The 19,535-nt window shown below is 39.6% G+C and overlaps 1 protein-coding gene across 1 annotated transcript; it reads right to left on the bottom strand.

Moving 5' to 3' along the window:
* Positions 1–4,183: 4,183 nt before the first annotated feature.
* T265_13953 (hypothetical protein) lies at positions 4,184–17,759 on the bottom strand (the record flags this gene model as incomplete). The annotated part of the gene is made up of 6 exons (XM_009171319.1): positions 4,184–4,311; positions 6,511–6,747; positions 8,714–9,052; positions 11,945–12,080; positions 17,334–17,561; positions 17,616–17,759. Coding segments are annotated over 6 exons (1,212 nt in total), but the record flags the coding sequence as incomplete, so codon positions are not given.
* Between the last annotated feature and the right edge of the window lie 1,776 nt (positions 17,760–19,535).

Below are 19,535 nucleotides of genomic sequence, written 5' to 3'. Positions count from 1 at the left end.
AAGGATGTTACATGAACAGTTTCACGACCCAACGTGATTGAGGTTTAAACTAGAAACATGTCAGATGCCTTAAAAGTCTACAGCTCTGGCAAACTCAAACTGCTCTAAGTCTTACACAATAAGCTAATGTAATTTTTTGTTACTACCCACATGTTTGAAAGCAAGTTTTATAGTCTCTGGGAAACAGGAGAGCACCGCAAAGTGTAATAGGGAAGTGAAGATTTTGGCTGTACCAATGCTTACAAACTCGTGCGCTTATACCCTAAAGTATACAGCTGACAATGCTGACAAAAGGTTTGTGCCTTCATTCCGAATAAAGTGGCCAGAAATATGTGCCCAGTGTGGTGAACTTCAAATATGATTTATTACAAAATATTCCACGACTTACGTTTGGAGCTTGCTGAGTCAAAAGAAAGAGAAAAACCGAAATAATGAGGTGTTTCACTTGCCTGTAATTTAGAAGATGCGAACTGTGATCACAAAGTGGACGAATTTTATTGGCTAGTGACTAAAATTCTTAAAGCTCGTAACACCAACACGTGGTTGTTATTGGATGGAAATAAGTGAGAAATGCTTGTACTAGTTCTACAATCATAGGAATATCGCTTTATCATCTGAATGATACCGACGTAATTCGCAAGCATAACGTCACAAACGGTTTTCGGCTGCGCTCAGATGACTCAAAGAGCCAATTGATTTGGCTAGAACAGGTTTTTTGGGAAGGCCATTTGAGGTAGTATACTGAAAAGTGAAATTTGACTAAAAATTGCTCATCCTTACGAACTAAAATAAGATGTTTTCATGCTCCTTAAAACAATTTTGTTGTCAGACTGTTCCACTGAATTGTGATGATTCTTTTATCTAATAGCCCGGTTAAAATTAAACATGTTTTTAACAACAACGTAGAACAGATGTCAATGCAAACTCCTTTCGTAAGCTTCACGATTAACTTTGAGAGTGAATAAGTGAGTGAGTTACGGGACCCCAATGCGTACGAAGTGACTTTTCTACTCACTGGATATAGCTGCCGTGGTGAGTTGTTAACAGGTTGGCTGAAAACCTAACCTCATGCTTGCGGATGAACCGATTGAGGTAGTAGACTAATTTGTTCACCTGGGCAGCTGTATCAGTTCCGGTGGTCTGGCGAAAGTTGAAACTTTTATCCGGATTGGGAAGGTCAGAGCAGTTTTTGCAAACTTACGTCACCTGTGGCGTAGGCGTGACATCAACTTCTCTGTCAAGGGTCGAGTTTACAATGCTGCGGTGCGCTCCATATTACTATATGGATCAGAAACCTGGCCGCTGCGCGCCGAGGACGTCAAAAGACTTTCAGTGTTTGACCATCGATGTCTTCGGAGCATTACCCGAATCTGGTGTGTAGAAACTACTGCCTTCAGGGAACAACAAATTCCTACAAAATTCTGACGATATTTCACATTTTCAAAGGGGTTCCATGAGCTACCAGTCTATATCACAATTATGAATTGATGTCGAATGGATGTGAACCCTTTTCTTTTGGTTCCAGTCTTTTTATGGGTGATTTGGGCTGCAATGCACTCTACGGTGCTTTTCATTCTTTTTCCGCTTAAAGATATTATTATATTATGCTGGCAAGTTCCGCGTCTCAAAGGAGATTTGAACGTACATCTGGTTTAATTCGCTTTTTTACCAAGGACTATTTCTGACCTGAACAAACTTGATAGCTTTGACTTTCAGCCTACAGGACTTGAAGCATGGCATTCGTCCCAACCGAAACTAGAAAGATCTGATTTCGCGTCATGCCACTCGGTCAAAATCTGCCGTAATGTGCTAGCATTACATTTACAAGTGCGATGTCGAGTAAAATATATCTTGCTGTGTTGTTAAGCTTGAAAACATTACTCACCAATTTTCCGAGCAGTCACGTGATCTGAGTTCTGATAACTAGATATCTTGACCAGAAGTGCTCAAATGAATGGAGGGAGTTCCAATGCTTTCAGTGCACTTTGACCGTTCCTATACAAGGCCTCGAGTTGAAAAACTAACTTTCATTTTGATTGGTTTGCTTAAATTTGCATGACTATCGATTAACTATCTTCAATATTCACGCAATAATCGGTGACTCAGTTCTCCGGCATGACTCTAACACTTGTTGACGCAAGTTGCCATATATTGCTTTGGCCGGAATCGGTTCAGTATCTAGATATCTATAGTTATATAATAATTTGCAGGTAGACGGCACGACCAGCAAGCGTATGGTAATTGTGGTTGGGAAGAAAAATTTGACATATGTCAAGATGTTTCAAAGGCTTTCACTTGGAAGTATAAACTTACGGCATTATAGGGACCTCAGAGACTGTACAATTGAAGGTAACGAGAGAATACATTTGCAAATCGCCATACAAACATGAACACCAGTTTTACATGCACACCGGAGTTGAAGAGCCTATGTGTCTTTTGCAGTGAAAAGTGTAATTTTTTATCTTACTACTTTCTAACGGCTTCGTCGGATGAAACGTTGAAACCAAACTGTACCCATCAATGGGGATTTCATCCCGTAAGTGAAGCCGTTCTACGCTGAAAAGCCATGAAGCACTGTAGAGCCGCTTAATCCTTTTTGAGAATCATTAGCATTGCACATCTCAACTCAAAAAAGCTTCGAACCAGTGTTGACGTTCTACCACAGGCGGCTGAGCATTAGTGTGATTAACACGAATTTAGACAGTGTAGAGCGTCACTCATTCAATAATCACGAGACTTAGATCTCGTAGGAGCTCGTTGACTGGCTCTCCAAGCGGTGACTTATAACAGGAAATATTCACTCGTTGTATGAAACAGTTTTAATTCTGAGCTACCTGGAGTTTTTTGATAGCCTGTGGAGATTATTTTAGTTTCATAGCGATTTGATCTTATAAATGAACTGAGGCTGTGGTTTGAAAATTTTCGAAGATTCGTAGGATGCACACTACTGGTGGTTCCCAATAAAGATGAAACAGCTGTATAATGCTTTTTTAAGTATAAGTTGGATCTACTTTTAGGATAAAAAATCCACTGGAAGTTTCAGAACTTCCTTACACCATTAATGAAATGCATTACCAAAGTCAGCCTATTTATGTCGGCTTTTTCGAAGATTCTAGGATGCACACTACTGGTGGTTCCCAATAAAGATGAAACAGCTGTATAATGCTTTTTTAAGTATAAGTTGGATCTACTTTTAGGATAAAAAATCCACTGGAAGTTTCAGAACTTCCTTACACCATTAATGAAATGCATTACCAAAGTCAGCCTATTTATGTCGGCTTTTAGCCGGGCCAGTACCATAGACCTTTCCCCTGTTTCAACAAATTCTAGGATCAAGATAGCTGATTGTGAAGCACTCTGTCAAAAAGTGAAAAGTAACGATCTCAAGTGGAGACCCACATAAAGAATCTTTGCATGGAAATGAGCAATGTTCTTTTTAAAGCAACTGATTATCTAATTAGATAAACGCGGGAAAATTATTTTACCCAAAACTTTTTTTACACAGGGAAAATATTTTTTAAGACAGTTCTTGTGTACCGATTTTATACTGATGGAGGCTACTGCTTTTCCAGGGTTCGACCAGCCTGATTTTTACATTCATTTGCTTTCTGAAGTTAGAGGTAACGAAAAAGCCGAAAAAACCGGCCTGTTACATCCTGATAAGTTCAAAAACAGACCACCGCCCTCTCACTACTACATAGGACCATCGTTTTTTGTCTGGGGGATTCTGTAATTTAAGAGTGGTGTATCTCGGTTTTGTATTTAGAGCGATATCTATTTCGCACTGAAGGACAACCTTAACTAAGAACGCTACTTGATCAACCGTTGCGTAATCACGTCCTGGAAGAAACATGTATTATATTACTATATAGAACAAAGTACATTGCAGCGGATCCTCCGAGGCCTTCTGTTATTTATTGCCTATGTTTGGTTATTACTGATTGCTTACCATGATAGACTCTTTAAGGGTTCAACTGTGGCCCAATCGGTACAATGTAGTCACATGAACAAGAATACTTTTAAGAATCCAAAACAACCCAAGTTTTATTATCATGGTATACTTCGAACGATGGCCAAATCGATAAAGAATAATCAAAATATAAAGCGTAGGACCTCACTGTCCACAAAACATATTAACAACCCTCACGCAGCCAAGCATGTCTGAAAATCAGAATACTTACTTTTCGTTTTCCCGAATTTCACATTGAATATGAAGTTCTTCCGGATCTGGTTCACCTCCAAGTTGCTTATAGTCAGATTTTGCCAGATCTAAGAGCTTTTGGAATTTATCGATTCTTTTCCTAGCACGTTCTGAGGAAGGAAAAACTGCCGATGAGACCAGATATTGTTAAATGTGAGTACCACTTTTCATTGTTTACACTATTTCTAAACTGCGGGAATTAGTTTAACAAAAGACCCCATCAATTTATTGGATTTTTACCTTAGGTACCGACGCAGCCAGTACGGATGCATTAAATAATTTAGCTCGAATTTATTAATGTTCATTTTACTATACGCTATTTGATGAAGATATCTTACCCCAAAACTTCTCCACAAATGACATTTTTCTTAAAAGGTATTGTTTTTGACCCATGAGAATTGGCCTGAGCGTCACTGGTCATAATGGAATGCTATTTAACCTGAAAAACAATGATTTCCTACTTCGGCTTGTTGAGGTCAGAACAGTCCCTAGATATAGTAGTTGAATACAGTCACTCTACTTGCGATATTAAACCAGGTCTAATTCTGATTTTAAAATTTATTTAGCATATTTGTTTCCTTTTCTCCTTAAATTGACAGGAACCCTAACTGATAAAGCAGGAAAGACCTATTCTATGAACCAGAAGTATGTGGATTTAGGCTCCACTGAACCATCAGAGAACCCCTCTATTGGAAAAGTCATTGATTTAATCAAGGAATACTACTCACAATGACAATGCAAGACCTATGTATTAGAATGTAACACACTATACAATACTACGTTGAACTAAAATTTACTTGTGTATGAAGTAATCGCAAGGCCTCTTCCACTTCAATCTGACTAAGAATGGCTGCCATCACTTTTCCACCAAAGCTTTTCACCTTCCCATCATCACGTAATTTATTGAGATCCTATTTATTTTGTTTACCCACTGCACCAGTGCACGTATTTTTCACATAGCCCTGACAATAGTCAACCGGAAGAAAGTTGGCGAACATCAGTGCTTAATGCCTGTTCCTCCTGTTTCGGAAGGAGTTATATTGATAATTTCCAACTACGAAGCTTCTCGTTGCTGTGCCATGTTAGCAGCTGCATGCTAAACATTAACATTCTTGGCTGGAAATTCCAAGCACTACCAATTATGTTTGGGAAAAACAATACCAAAGAGTATGAACTTGTCAACCTCTCCACCTTTTAGGAGTTATGCGGGAGGATGCCCCAAAATTTCACACTTTTGGGTGGTCTTGAAATCCTATCTCAGGTCACACAAAAAGCGAGAATATAACTCTCCTAACTTCCTTACTGGGGCACGAAGAATCCCTATTGCATCACCAGGCTGCTTAGTTTTGAACAAAACGAATAGATATTTTATGGCTCAAGCTAACTCGGAGAGCATCTGATGAGACAAACTGCGACGTTTTAAGTAGCCGAATTACGGGCTGGCGGAAGCACTTTGGAGTTTTGCACTGAATTTGGCCAACCTTGAGGAAGAGCTTGCATCAGTATGCACTGGAATTAGTGGTTATCTTGGAATGATGCACAACCTACGCAGCGGTTCTTTTTGGAAATGTGAACTTGTACATACGGTTTTCATAACTCCAGAATGCGGTGAACTGGACACAGCTGACCAGCTAGTATCTTTCGTTTAAGGAGCCAGAACTCAAAACTCGCCATTCACCCTAACAGACACACAATTTTGATGTTAACAGTCTGTAAGATTTAGCCTACTCAAACCTACTGGCTTATGTATGCATACTTGCATACTTGACCATTCCAACTCCTTTTATTACACACAAGGGGTCGTTGGAGACCATTAGGCTAGAGTCGCTTGACTAATACATGCCGCCATCTTTGTTTCTGATGACGAATCTAGATTGCCTCTGTAATAATACCACATGTAAATACCAATATGTGATTCACACCATTGGGAAATGGTCCGACAGTGTAAGGGCTGAGAAGATCGGAGATGATCACCTGCATCGGGCGACCAACAAATTTATATCATATTAACCCAGAACAGTCATCGCATCACCGCGCTCCGTGAACTCTTGGATCCACATGTATGTTCATCCATAAAATAAGTCGACAGCTTGTCTTTATGGAACGTGGCGTTTTTAACCCCGTATAGACCCCCTTAGAATAAGGCAGTTTTTGAATGTTGCGAGACCACAAAAGAACAAGATAGCAACCCCAGGATCGATAGCAGATCAGTTCACTGAGATAACAAACAATGAAACTAAAGTCAGCCTTGCCAATAACACTAACAATCGGTGGCCAGTACCAATTATGTGCTTCTAAATGAGACGCACCAAGGGCAATTTCTTTGTCAAGTATAACTTCCGGCTCTGGTTCACCCTCCAAAAACCCGGGTATTTTCTCCGAAACCATGTTATGTGGATCTCGCACCTTCAAAGGTTCGATAGCAGCCGACTGTCCAAAACGTCGAGCAACATCGACTGGACGCTCACCCAGGTGATTCGTTATTGATGGGTCTGCCCCGTTTTCCAGTAACCAGTGTATGATTTTCACGTGTCCTTGTCCAGCAGCTACAATGCAAGTATTTAAAAAGACATCACTTTTTATAACAAACGATCGACGTTAAATTTGACGACAGAATGAACATACAGAAAAAATGCAGATAAAATGAAAATTTCAGCTGTACGTATTATGAAGAAAGAGATTGGCTTGGGGACGGTCTTGAGCAGTCAATATCCCAAATTGATCATCACCACAAAATTATACCATTGTTCTGTAAACATCCAGGTGTGGTCAGTTCCTCAGGTAGGATGAACAAGTGGTTCTGATTTCATGCAGAACCCAACGGCTTTGTCTTTCCTATACTATGTAACCTATTTCTGATACAGTCTCCTAGCTTCTGGAGAAGGTTAAGAGATCTCCAACAAATTACGTCTACCTATTACTGGCAACCTAGCAGCCCCTCGAATTTGTTTTACTTGACATTGGTGTCTTGTTTACCAATTTTCCACTAAGTGAGAGAGTTACGCTGCCTAGTAGTTTTATTGTGTTACGCACAGGAAATACTCACTTTGAGCTTAAGTGATAAGACCAAGTTGCTGCGGGTAGTTTGCCATGTTCAAAGTTTGTTGATGTCATTTAGAAAAATTAAACGCCCAAGCATGTGATGCTGTCCGGGAGTATTTTCATAAAACCAATACTTCGGTCATATCTCAGTTTTTGTCCTTGAAAAGGATTTCGTTTTTTTTAATTTTAATTTCGATTAGTTCTGATCTAACTCTTCTCTAGAAGACTCTGGTTGCAGCTTGGTCTTTATTGACATTCTAGTCACCCGGTGCCGGAATAGGAGTCCGTAAAGTGTCAAACGAAAATTGAGTGATCCATGTTCTCATTTTAGTTGCTTTTCTCTGATATCATAGAGCCGAAGTTAGCAAGACTGCTGTTTTGCTGTTTCGACCCATCGGACGGAGACTTGTTGAAAAGGGTTGGATCGTTCAGCAGCTAATCAGAAGAGCCTATTAATTTATGCAACTAACCAACTCCGCAACTAGTATGACCACCTCACCTGAGAAAAAGAGTGATTTGCCCACAATTTAAGTCAAAATTAAACAATCAGCCCTGTTTATTGACTGGGGCAATCACATTTGTACGAAGACTGAAGAAGCAGCTGGTAGTCTCAGGAATAATACAAGGAACTTGAAGAGATGGGAATGTCTCAAGATGGGCAAGATGTGGACGCGGAATCTGACGTCAATTAGTAAGCAAGGTAAGAAACCAAAGAATCTTGTTTGTTGATGTTCGTGAATATAGATACACACTAGCGCTATGCAATTAGCTGTTCAGGAGGTATTTGATCATATTTAAATGTAGTATTTTTATAAAAATTATACAGACATTCGTATGTTTCACAATTGGGGCATCCGCCAGTAATCCAGGAGAAGGTTACAAATGTAGATAAAAGCCGGAAGCAACTTTTGGTAGTAATATAGTCCTTATTATCGAAATACGCTCCTCTGTATATCGATCGGGTTTTGACGAATACTCACCTGGAATCCAGCGGAATCTCTCGTTTATGATGTTTTTTTAAGCAACCGAATATGCTGCACCAGGGAGACCCTGAAATAATTGTTATTGAAGCTCCAATGTTACCATATCAACTTATTCCAATTCTTCCCTTTCGAATTAAGTAATAATCCATTGTCCAGCGGAACTGTCGTTTATGATGTTTTTTTAAGCAACCGAATATGCTGCACCAGGGAGACCCTGAAATAATTGTTATTGAAGCTCCAATGTTACCATATCAACTTATTCCAATTCTTCCCTTTCGAATTAAGTAATAATCCATTGTAAAGACTACAGATATGATGGTCAAGGCGATTACCTGTACAAAACTAATTATACTTTTCTGTCCATGCTTACTCGGTTAACTAAAGATTGAATTCAGATTTCCAACAGTTGGTTCTGATATAAGCCATTTGAGTCTTTTTCTATTTGAGTCCAGTGGACACGCATGCCTAATCAATGGAAGATACTAACCTTTATGTAGCGGAGTAGATCCTTGTTCGTCGCGCTCATTCACCTTTATGACTCCCTCCTCAATTAGTGTCCGCAATGTTGTGAGGTCACCATCATAAGCTGCGCTGTGTGCGGGAAAAGCTGTGGCAAAAAACCGAGCTTCATCAACCGGACGTAGGCCGTGCTCCTTTTTAACCGTTTCAATAAAGCCACTGACGTCTTCTTTAAGAAATCGTTTAGACAATGACTCAGGTGTTTCTCCGAGGTCGTTTGGTGTATCCAGTAGGAGCAGTGGTGTTGGATGTTGGATTATTAGACACTGGAGCACAGGCAGATGACCCTCCATGGCGGCTAAGTGCACTGAAGAATGAGACAATGTAGGATAATTGCGAAAAATGCAGTCATTTCCGAGTCAATTTGGTTTTCACGGGAGACTCAATTGAATCTGTCGTTCATGGTGTTTTTCAACTGAACTTGCTGCAAAAAACTGCTTCACGTTTCATTAGGTACGATATTCGAGATATCGCAGTATATTTTCATAAAGGAAGAGCAAAACCGGGCGTTGGGTGTCAAAGAGTTTTCAGTAACCTTATGAGTAGTTCCCTATACGAAAAGTCTGGGATGATCGTTTTTCAGATAGGGGATTCCAGGTATTTTTACCATCAAGACAGTCTACCTTGTTCATGCAAATTTGAACCGAATCGCGTCAGCATAAATTTAACCTTCAAACCACATACATTCACGTAAATGTGATGAGATCTCCATAAAATAAGACGATCGATTAGTGAGACAAGGTGTACCATCAAATGAGTTGCGGAATCGGGTCGCATGTTCCGGTGAGAATAACCGCATTCGGGGGTCACCCAACGTAGCCACAAAGAGAACTGCACATTTCATTAACGCAGTAGATTTTTCACACAAGTCGTTGACATCGTAGCCAGAAGCCCACTAATCTAATGCCGTGAAAGCAAAATCATCGGTTTAAGGTGGAGAGAGAAGGAACATATAGTTAGCATGCCATACACACTTTAATACGCCAAACAATCCAAGCTTTCACGCACTCGAAGCAGGAGCCGACAATGCAAATATTAGTAACGTCAGTTGACAGATGTAACTTGTAGTCAAGGAGGGTCAGGGCGTCATCATCGCAGGAACGGACAGCAGCTAAAGGGTCTAAACGTTTTGTTCAAACAAATATGACCGTAGCCTGTTTCGAACACTAACCGTACAACCGACAAATTTATTCGACCATGGAAACTATTTCCAAAATATAATTTACTTCAAAAATCGCCCTAGATAATCTTTTAATTTGATTTGTCGCCCAGCCATCAGTGGGTAGCCACAAGTATAGTCTGTCAACCCTGTTTTTGGAAATGAGTTGGAAATTAGTTCGAAACAGCCGTAGACTGCTATCTCATTCGTTTGGTTGGAAAAACTGCTGCTGATCTAGACTGTTTCTTTAGTTCAAATAGTATCTGCTTGATAAAACCAAAGTGCAGGAGTCTAACAGTTTTCCGTTGATGTCACTGGCAGCTGAAATTGGAAGAGGTTTAGAGTTTTCAGGCCTTGTCTAATGTTTCCATCAAGGTGGACTCTTGGTGCCGCACTGGTTGTCTTCTTGTGTTCCCCCTTAAATTTCAGATTCTACCCATCCAGGGAGCTGCAGGATGGATGACACAACGTTACTGACAAAATGTGCTTCGCGAGTAGATGCCTAAAAACCTGTGGTCAAGATAATGTAACGACCGTTATAAGCGGTTGCAGGACCAAACACACACGTCGCCAGCATATTCATTTGCACGAAATAGCTTCAGAGTTGGGTCACCTACTGAAATGCCTTCAGTAGCAAGATCAAACCCAAGATTCGCTAGAGTGCACCAGCGTTGTATAACTATTGAAGTACAGCCGTAAATAAATTACTCCCAATGTATTTTCTGGATGGCACACACTACTCGTATGGTTGCTGAAGATACTTCCACAGTCCACGACTGGTTTTGCTCCCGTTGTGGTCACAATCTTCCGTCAAACTTATGTTCTAATTGAACAACAAATTATACGCAGTTTGCGAAGTGTACCGATTTGTGAATTACGTTGATGAAAACGAGACGCTGGACTAGGGAATATCACAAACAAATCGTTTCTCGGAGTCTCCCGTGAATACCAATAAAATTTGAGGATACGTGAACTTTATCAACTCCGGTACGATTCAAAGCGAATAATACAAGACACTCTACAATCTATTACCGTGTTACTACGCTTGTTTATGAATTTGATGCCCTTGGGGAAAAAAGAGTGCATTTTTGCACCGAAAGAGTCCATTCAAAATTTATGTGCATGGTAGTTGTTCAGACGTATAATCGCCAAAACATCTGACGCCATGCTTCCCGTTGTGACTGCGGCAACATGAATTTCCATTAGAGAATTAGCTTACGGTTCCTTTTTGTCACAGGAGTTTTTTTAATGATACCTCTCACGAGTTTGTAAGCTGTGGTTTACCGATTCCCTATTGATTTCTGTTCCTTCGGTAGCAAAAGAGTTCTGCAGTCTATTTGGGGTGTAGAACTGTTATGTAGAATACTTGTAGGGTGGTGAGAATGCACTACATATTTGGTCACCAAAACACTAAAATGGTTTTTCAAGCCGAAACATCAAGAAAGAGGCGCCAACTAAAATCGTCATATTTGTGTGGGACACTTATATCAGGTAAAGGAAACAGAAGTGTGAGAACATAGCATGTTTTTCCAGTTCTGCCATAATGCCTAGTTGTAGCCAAGCTTAGGTGAATGAGATGAACTACAGCACTTTGATGTACATAGTTACACGTTCAAGCACTTGGCAAAGCCTGGTTCACAGTCAGATGTACTCCAAAATCCTTATCGTCAATAACCAGAAAGCTTTACGCGTCAAGAAGCATTCATTCTACTTGGAAGCAATTTTATGGGCCCTCCTTTTAACTAGGAAAAAATAACTCATCACATTTTACCACTCTAAAAGTTCATGTGCCGGTTTACCTCTCAAGATCATAAAGATGCATAAAAATAGATAAACACTATTTGTCTACAATCTCTGGCACCTGGGTATCCCAAAAATGTAGCCCCTTGAAGTGACTTGGCTGAGGAACACAAATCTCCCACTCCCACATTTGCTTTATCATCACTGTTATAATGAGCAGTAATATGAATGTTAGCTGTGTTGTCATTCTCAATTATAACAAATGTCACCAACCTGTTCCATAGGTTTAAAGCACATTACCTGCAGAATTTCCGGACTTGTCAACATCTTCAACCCGAAGTCCCCACCGAAGTAACACCTGGACACATCCCAACCTTCCGTGGAAAGCGGCACAATGCAACATTGTCCAACCGTGCCCATCCACAGTTTCCACATCCTACATGAAACAGGAACGCATTCGATGATCCTTTGGCTATTGGCTCGAGGTAACTTGGTGGTAAAACACAAATACACTGACCGAAAATTTCGATGTTCTTTAATAACTTTAGCTTCTCAATTGTACTTGTCTGAACTGCCGCTTGACATTAGTTAAACCCTCGAAGTTTCCTCACTCTGCATAATACAAGTGAAATGATAAAGAGACACAGATGTACGATTATTTTTAACCCAAACCGCAAAACGTTAGCTAGCGATATGTGAATTTTGCATAAAGAAATTGACAAAAGAACAAAGCTAAATTTGTCAGGCCTCTGGTAAAAGATACATGACGACTGAGGAAAAGACATGTTACAAGCGTGCACTTATCATTTTTCGGTCGGACCAAGAAAACTAAATGTGACCAATTCTACTTCTTCATGGAAGTTTCCTCCTCAAAAAGGCAGTAGATATTGAGAGTAATGATAAAAAGGAGAAACTGAGCTACTCGATGTAACTTAAATCCACGAGGATATCTTCATTGTAGTGAATCTGTGTAAGCTCTACAACATATCACTTACCGTGGCCCTATTTGCTAGTGCCTGTTTTAAATGGGGTTACGCAAAGCACAGCAGACTCTCTCGTCCTTACGGCGTTTGACTCGAATGTGAAACCAGCAAGACACTCCCACCCACCTCAAGTTGGAAAAGATTTAGGTTATGGGAACTTTCTCCCAAAAATAACAATGAATGAGATAACATGGTGTGCGAATAATGTAAGCTATTCTTCAATTGGCACGACAGAGATTGCTCTCTTTATGTGATTTGAGGCGGTCATATTTACAATTGCTCTCATCTATATCGGCACGTCATAAAGAAGTGTTCCACCCTAAACCAATAAACTAATAATCTTAAAACATTACTGAATTGGGGATTCGCTTTCGCAATACATCAAATTCTGGTCGGTTCAATAAAACTTGTCGACCAACCGAACTGAAACCGCCCGACGAATTCATTATATTTGATCCTGGTAGGTGCAAATCTCTCTGCTCGTTAACTGCTGTGTAAGATAAAACGTCTAAATGAAATATAGTTTAGACCATTCGTAATTTTTAACAAAGGTTTACAGCACCGCCCTTTTACCTGAAATTCTTTCGAAAAAGCTTGAAAAAGAAAACTCGTCTTTCCTCTGGCGGTTTTCATTAATTGCAATGCGGGTACTTCTCAGAACCTGAGAAGAAACAGGCTAATCGTCACTGGAAAACATCCAGTTCTTGCACTCTTACCTCCGTAAGAGACAGAAGAAGAGAAAATAATTTCCTATAATTTCACGCGTGCTTTCAGCCTGATATCAAACTACACTCGCCCAAGAGAGATCAGAATGCAATCGATTTTTATAAGTTCACATTTTGTTTAGCCTTTCACAGCAGTGTTTTGATATGACTCATGTGTTTTTTTCCCCAGCTAATCTACACTGCTAGTTTCAGCTTGGAAGGTACACTAAATGTAGGAAATATTACAGGAAAAACGGATGTTAGTTTTATTCAGATGTACTAAGTCGCTCTCAATGGGTACGACTATCCTATGCCAAGGCAGGGCTGTTTTGGAGCATGTGCGGTATTCTGTAGTTGATTTTAAGATCAGAAAATTCCCACTTCAGATGCCTGCATTCTCCATGACAGGGTGGAACTTAACTAAAATATCGTTGAAACGTGCATGCACTTGGAAAATTGGGGATATCCTACCAAGGGGTCGTTTCACCAGAAAGACAGGTAACCTTTCATATCTTTATTCCTTGCGTGTACTGCTAACGTGGTGCCCATAAATTGTTCAGAAATGCTTATAGAACCAAATTACAAAGTCAGCATTTTCATAGGATGGTGTGTACTTCGGTTTGCTCCCTCTTGAAACTTAAAGTAAGCAAGTGTTTCACAGTTTAGGTGTTCGCATTTTGTGTTTCATTTGGAAAACTGGCTCAGCCATTACAGTTGATATATACTTTCATTGGCCTTAACGGACGATACGGTAAGCTCAAATATCTATTGCTAAATTGCGTTCAGTAAACTAAATATTGGTATGTATCAGCTGGTTCTATTCCCCTGATACGTGTTACGTAGTGCATGGTTTCAGCACAACAGATTGTTATACTGAGTCACAACCCATTTTCTGACGTAACTGTCAAAGATTCCTGCCACATGGACTAGGAGGGAACTCCAAACCGACATTTTGCTGTGCCAAAAAATTCAGTGCAGTATAAATAGCTAAAGATCAGAGACTGGTTTCAATTTCATTACTGAACCACGAGAGAGGCCTCGCTGTTCACAGTATGTCATTTGTGCACTCATGTTCTGGCACCAGTTAAAGCGTTCACTGTAAGTGGCAGGATCTCAAAGACAGTTGATAAAATTGCATTTGAAAAGGATTATATCTTCAGGCTGCTAGAAAGTGTACTTTGCCTTCAATCCCGTGTCAGTCGTTTTGTACCTACTGAATTTTCTCATTTAAGTTAAGAGCAAACAAGCATGCAAACAATCGTGTTCGGTAGCGTCTCATTCGGAAATTGTAGCTGTTTAGTTTGAAACGAAGTTAAGATGCTATGCAACGCTTTCTTATTGTTGGTGTAAAAATGCTGACAATATGCCTCGTTTTTGAAAAAATGCAGTTGATGGATCACAAAATTATCTAAGCCCAAGCTCAAGTTTGGTGACATTGATGTGACACAAATCTAAATTATGGTTGCTTCAACTTTTATTGACTCTGTGCTTCTCAGTTTGTTACATTATACTAAAGGATAGGACCAACTTGGGGGTTTGTAGCGACTGGGTGCTTAGAAACAGCGCTTATTGCTTGTTTAGCTAGTCTATCTGTCCTGCAAATATGGACTTTGGTCCTCTAGAACTCGTACCAAATAATCCTACCCATACATTGTGTAGAACAGTTGCAAGATAAAAGTGCACAGCAATGAGAAAGCATGAACAGCACCACAATACTGAAATAAGTGCCAGGAAACTGGTCCTCAGTGAGCCGTGTACTTAGTTTATCTGGCCTAAGGATTATATGTCTGGCAGGCAGTTGGACGACAAGTCAAATTTATTTTCGCTAGCCATAATTACTTCTGAAACGTACTTTGAGGTTGATTACAGTGGACTGACGTTTGATTGAGCATCCATTTGACAGCCAAGTACTACCTAGTTGAACTTCGAATATTTCGTGAATACACTACAAATTCACGCACTTGTGCTTTGATTCAGCGAAAATCCCACCCTATGGTCCACACCGACCTTGAAGCCTGAAGTTTGGCCACTTTAGGTAGACCAATGTTTTATGGTGCCCTTGACTCAGAATTGTCAAGCGGCTAGGATAATGATAGCAATTAGTCTATCACAACAACAGTTCTTCAAGATACATGTAAGGAAAATTGTAGGCGGTAGAATACTGATAATTTTGGCCCCTATAAAAGTGAAATACTTTAAGCAGCTTTGAACCGATTTTCAATTGTCAGATGCACTAAGAATTAGCTCAGAATCAAACGCCTATGGAATTAACCAAAAGTACCATGTATAACTACTCAGTTAGTCAACCAACTGTCAGAAATGTTTAATTGTAGCCACGGTAGATTGTTTTAACAAGCATAGCTAAGCATGGTCACCTGTGCCAAGGATGATTTGCCATTCAACGGTGGTGCGTGTTTCTGGTGCAAAATTTAGTAAGTTTGATCATGTAATCGGCTTGGTCTGGGTCGCACATATTCGGATAATGTACGTCAGTGCTCTCAGAATACGTTGGTTAACGATTTTGTTAGAAGTTGCCTTTATGGAAGAGACAACCCAACGTGAATATGTTGTCAAAATATTTGGCACCATCCTCGTGTTTATATGGTAGCCCAATCGAAATTTTGAAGTAGCTTTCACGTCAATCAAGAGCAAGTAAACATACGGAGTGATGTATTGATAGACAACTAAAAAATAAATGGAAGCAGTTTACTAGCTATGATGGTTTTGAACCATAAAACAACGGACTGGTAAACTGGTGCTCCTCTCCAAACCTCTTAAAGTTGAGAACAAAACATACAGACCAAACATACATACTGGGTCTCGGCATTTTAAGTAAAAATTGCGTTGTTTCAGCAATTTCTCTTAGAATATCAAAGCATGTTTCATATAATCGAGTACGACACACAAATTTGTCTGTGCTCACTCAAGAGCGGACCCTGTGCAAAAACATTTGCGTGGCATTAGATAAGTGATTGCAAAAAACAGATAATTAAGCATACGAAGATATAAGATGTCCTAAAGGCTGTCGAAAACCATGGATGAGTGTGCCATCTTCACTTCTATATCGTAGTAATTACCTACGTAAGCGATGTTACACAGAGGAAGAGCGGCACATTGCGATAGGTTAACTTACGGGGAAATATGTTCTAAATAGACTGCACTATTGACAACACGGCTACAGTTAATTCATTAATGACCGGACTAGATTTTCACATTATACGATGGATATTAGTCTAGCTGTCTATAGTTTAAGTTTTTAGTTGGGACCAAAGTGTTTGTTTGCCTTTTGATATACCTAAAACCTGACTAATTTGCAACTAACAAGCGGTTGACGGTCAAAACAGACCGGCTTGCATTAGCAAACCATACGTTTTGTGAACATTTCCGTTCTAGCCCGCCAAATAGAATCCACACAAGACTCTGAAAATTGCTCCTCAACGGCGGATGGACCATTATAATCCCTGCACAAGAGTGTGTTATTGTTTAAAATAGGTGAAATTGAAATCCATGTTTTAAGTTCCGCATGAATGTTTCACACAGAGTAGTGTTCTCCCTCATTATCGTCCACCCATTGGTGGTGTCTAAAAAGACGGCTATTCTGGGTTGAGGAAAGCACAGTTGCCATCCGTCAATCCAGTTGCTGTCACTTCGGTAGGTTTGCTGTTCTGTTCAGCAGAAAGACATAAGAGAATGTGACTTTACATGCCACTGAACAGTGATTTTTGTTTCACAATGATTCATATCAATACAAAAGTGTTGTGATTTCATCGTTTGTCCGCTCAACTAAATAGAGAGGAAATAATTTGAACATAATTCAAATTTACAGTCTTCAGTAATGTGTGGAGGAAGATTCGCCAAGGATTTTCCATTGTCCAGCTTCATTGAGATTTGCGATAATGATAACAAGCTCTTTTAAAAAAACTTTTTCAAATTTGACTCAGAAAACAATGGGTACGAAGTTTTAAGCCTCGTTGAATACTTAAATATCATGCTTGCACTTACTGCTCCAGATTTTAATAACGCTAGTAGACAACCGGAGTTTCCGTGGATCGCAGCCAAGTGGCCAGGAGTTAGACCGTGACTGTCCTGTGTAGAAAGACAAACACCCCTGTCGACCAGCGACTGAATGCACGGTTCATAACCCCGAATGGCAGCAATATGCAAAGCACACCAGCCACGAGTTGTCACAATATTGGGATCAGCGCCCTTCCAAAGCAGGTATTGAAGAACCTAGTAATAGTTGATTGAAGAGTAAGAGTGTTTTCTTGCCTCAATTGCACCAACATTAGTGGCCCAATGCAGTGGGGTGAAAGATTGATCATCTGCCTCATTTACATCCGCTCCTTCGGAAATCATTTTTTTCACTGATTTTAAATCTCCTAGTTTAACTGCCTCGTGGATCATTGATCTGTTAGGGGACTCAATCATGTTAGCCGTTCAAAATTTGTTTCTGCTGAAATAGACTTTGACTACAAACGATGCGGAAGCAACCTTAAAAGCAAAAAAAACATGGAAATAATTCAAAATTATCGCAACTAAAACTACCGTAGGCTGATTGTTGATAATTTCTACCGGAAACGTGACAGTATTTATATTTAAGTAATTCTGGCGTTGGAAAAATATAGGCGGTGATGAGATATACCTGCTGATTCTAACACCTAATGTTGATAGTACTGGTTTTGGTTACAACCGTGAGAGTTTCTGGCCTAAAAACATTCAAGCCGTCACAACAGCTGGTGGTCTAATACCTTTAGACTGATGAGAACAGCGCTTGCGGTCAGTTGCCAACACCCTTTTTACAGAGTGATTCTCTTGTGGATAACCATAGCTTGGTTACATTTTACTGATTCAAAAATTTGTTCAATTGCTTGCTCAATATCCTTTACACTGTAACATAATTGTAACGGGCCTTCAAAATTTTCCACTAAAAAGTTGCAAGGTGCTCGAGCGCTAGTCAATGATTGTCTAAAATTATGCTCTTTATATTTGGTAACTTTGGATGCCATAGCACAACATATATGGCCAGCCGCAATGCCTAGATTAATTGTCAAAAACCATTGTCTAAACAATAGTTAAAAAGCTCTTATGGAAAGCGCGCAAATGTGTTTCAAATTAATGATTTTGGCTGCTAGATGGAATCCGCATATCTCAACTCTGCCGATTCAGCCCCTTAATCTTTCAAGTAGTCAAGTATTATTAAGAAATGCTGCTGGAAAAAATTCCACCTACATTTATTCTACTTTTTATCCTGATTTTCGCACTGTCGGCGCGTCTGATTCTATTACGGATAAATAACAGCAACCAGAAAAACATTCTATACTAGAAAAGCATCACAACCAAACCTAATCTAACGCAACGTGAAAATTGGGTGGTTTTCACAAGTTATTGACGGAATTCCACATATTTTTTGACGTTTTGTTGAATGCTTGTATGAAATTTTTTTTCATCGTTTTAATTTGATTTTCAAGGCTAAAGACTAAGATTTTTGGTCAGCTCAGAAAGCCGTCTTGCGCCCTCTTAGACCTATTCAGTATTTTGATGCTCCCCATAGATTGCAGATTAGTGTCTTCGAAGAAAACGAGAAGAAGATTATAGCCAATGCCCCATATGAGAATGCGTTGCCAGAGGAACAAAAATTATGAAAATAAATATATCCATAGTAATCAAGAGGTGCTGAACTTGCGTGAAATTGAATTGACAGTTTACTATTCTGTTCGCAAGTACGTTGCAAAATGTTCGTAATGCACCCCAATGATAACACAGAAATGGAATGAAAGGAAACATCGTACGTTTTCCTTAAACCATAAACTACTCAAACGAAATTTATGGAGTATTTATCACAGATTTTCAGCAGTAAGTACTTTAGCAACCGCATGCACTTGGTAATATTCTATTAGGATCTTAAATGAATTATTTAATTCTTGTAAGATTTTGCGTGTTTTTTCTTAGAATTGACCCATCCCATGAAATGGAAGTCCACAAATTCTGAGCTACTCCTCATTTAAAAAGAGCACTTGTCACAAATTAAATAGAAGAGCTAACGACCCATGGCAGCCCTATAATTTGACGCTAACAGTGAATGAGTGAAGGTGGAATCCCGTCGTTTATCCAAAACAAACGTTATAGTTTGATTACTTGGAAGGTTGTGGAGCTCTATTTAATATGTAAACACATATCGCAGTAAAATGTCCGTCATACGCTAAA

Source organism: Opisthorchis viverrini, assembly GCF_000715545.1.
Source record: "Opisthorchis viverrini unplaced genomic scaffold opera_v5_120, whole genome shotgun sequence".
Taxonomy (NCBI): Eukaryota; Metazoa; Platyhelminthes; class Trematoda; order Opisthorchiida; family Opisthorchiidae; genus Opisthorchis; species Opisthorchis viverrini.
This window is presented reverse-complemented; position numbering and strand designations above follow the sequence as displayed.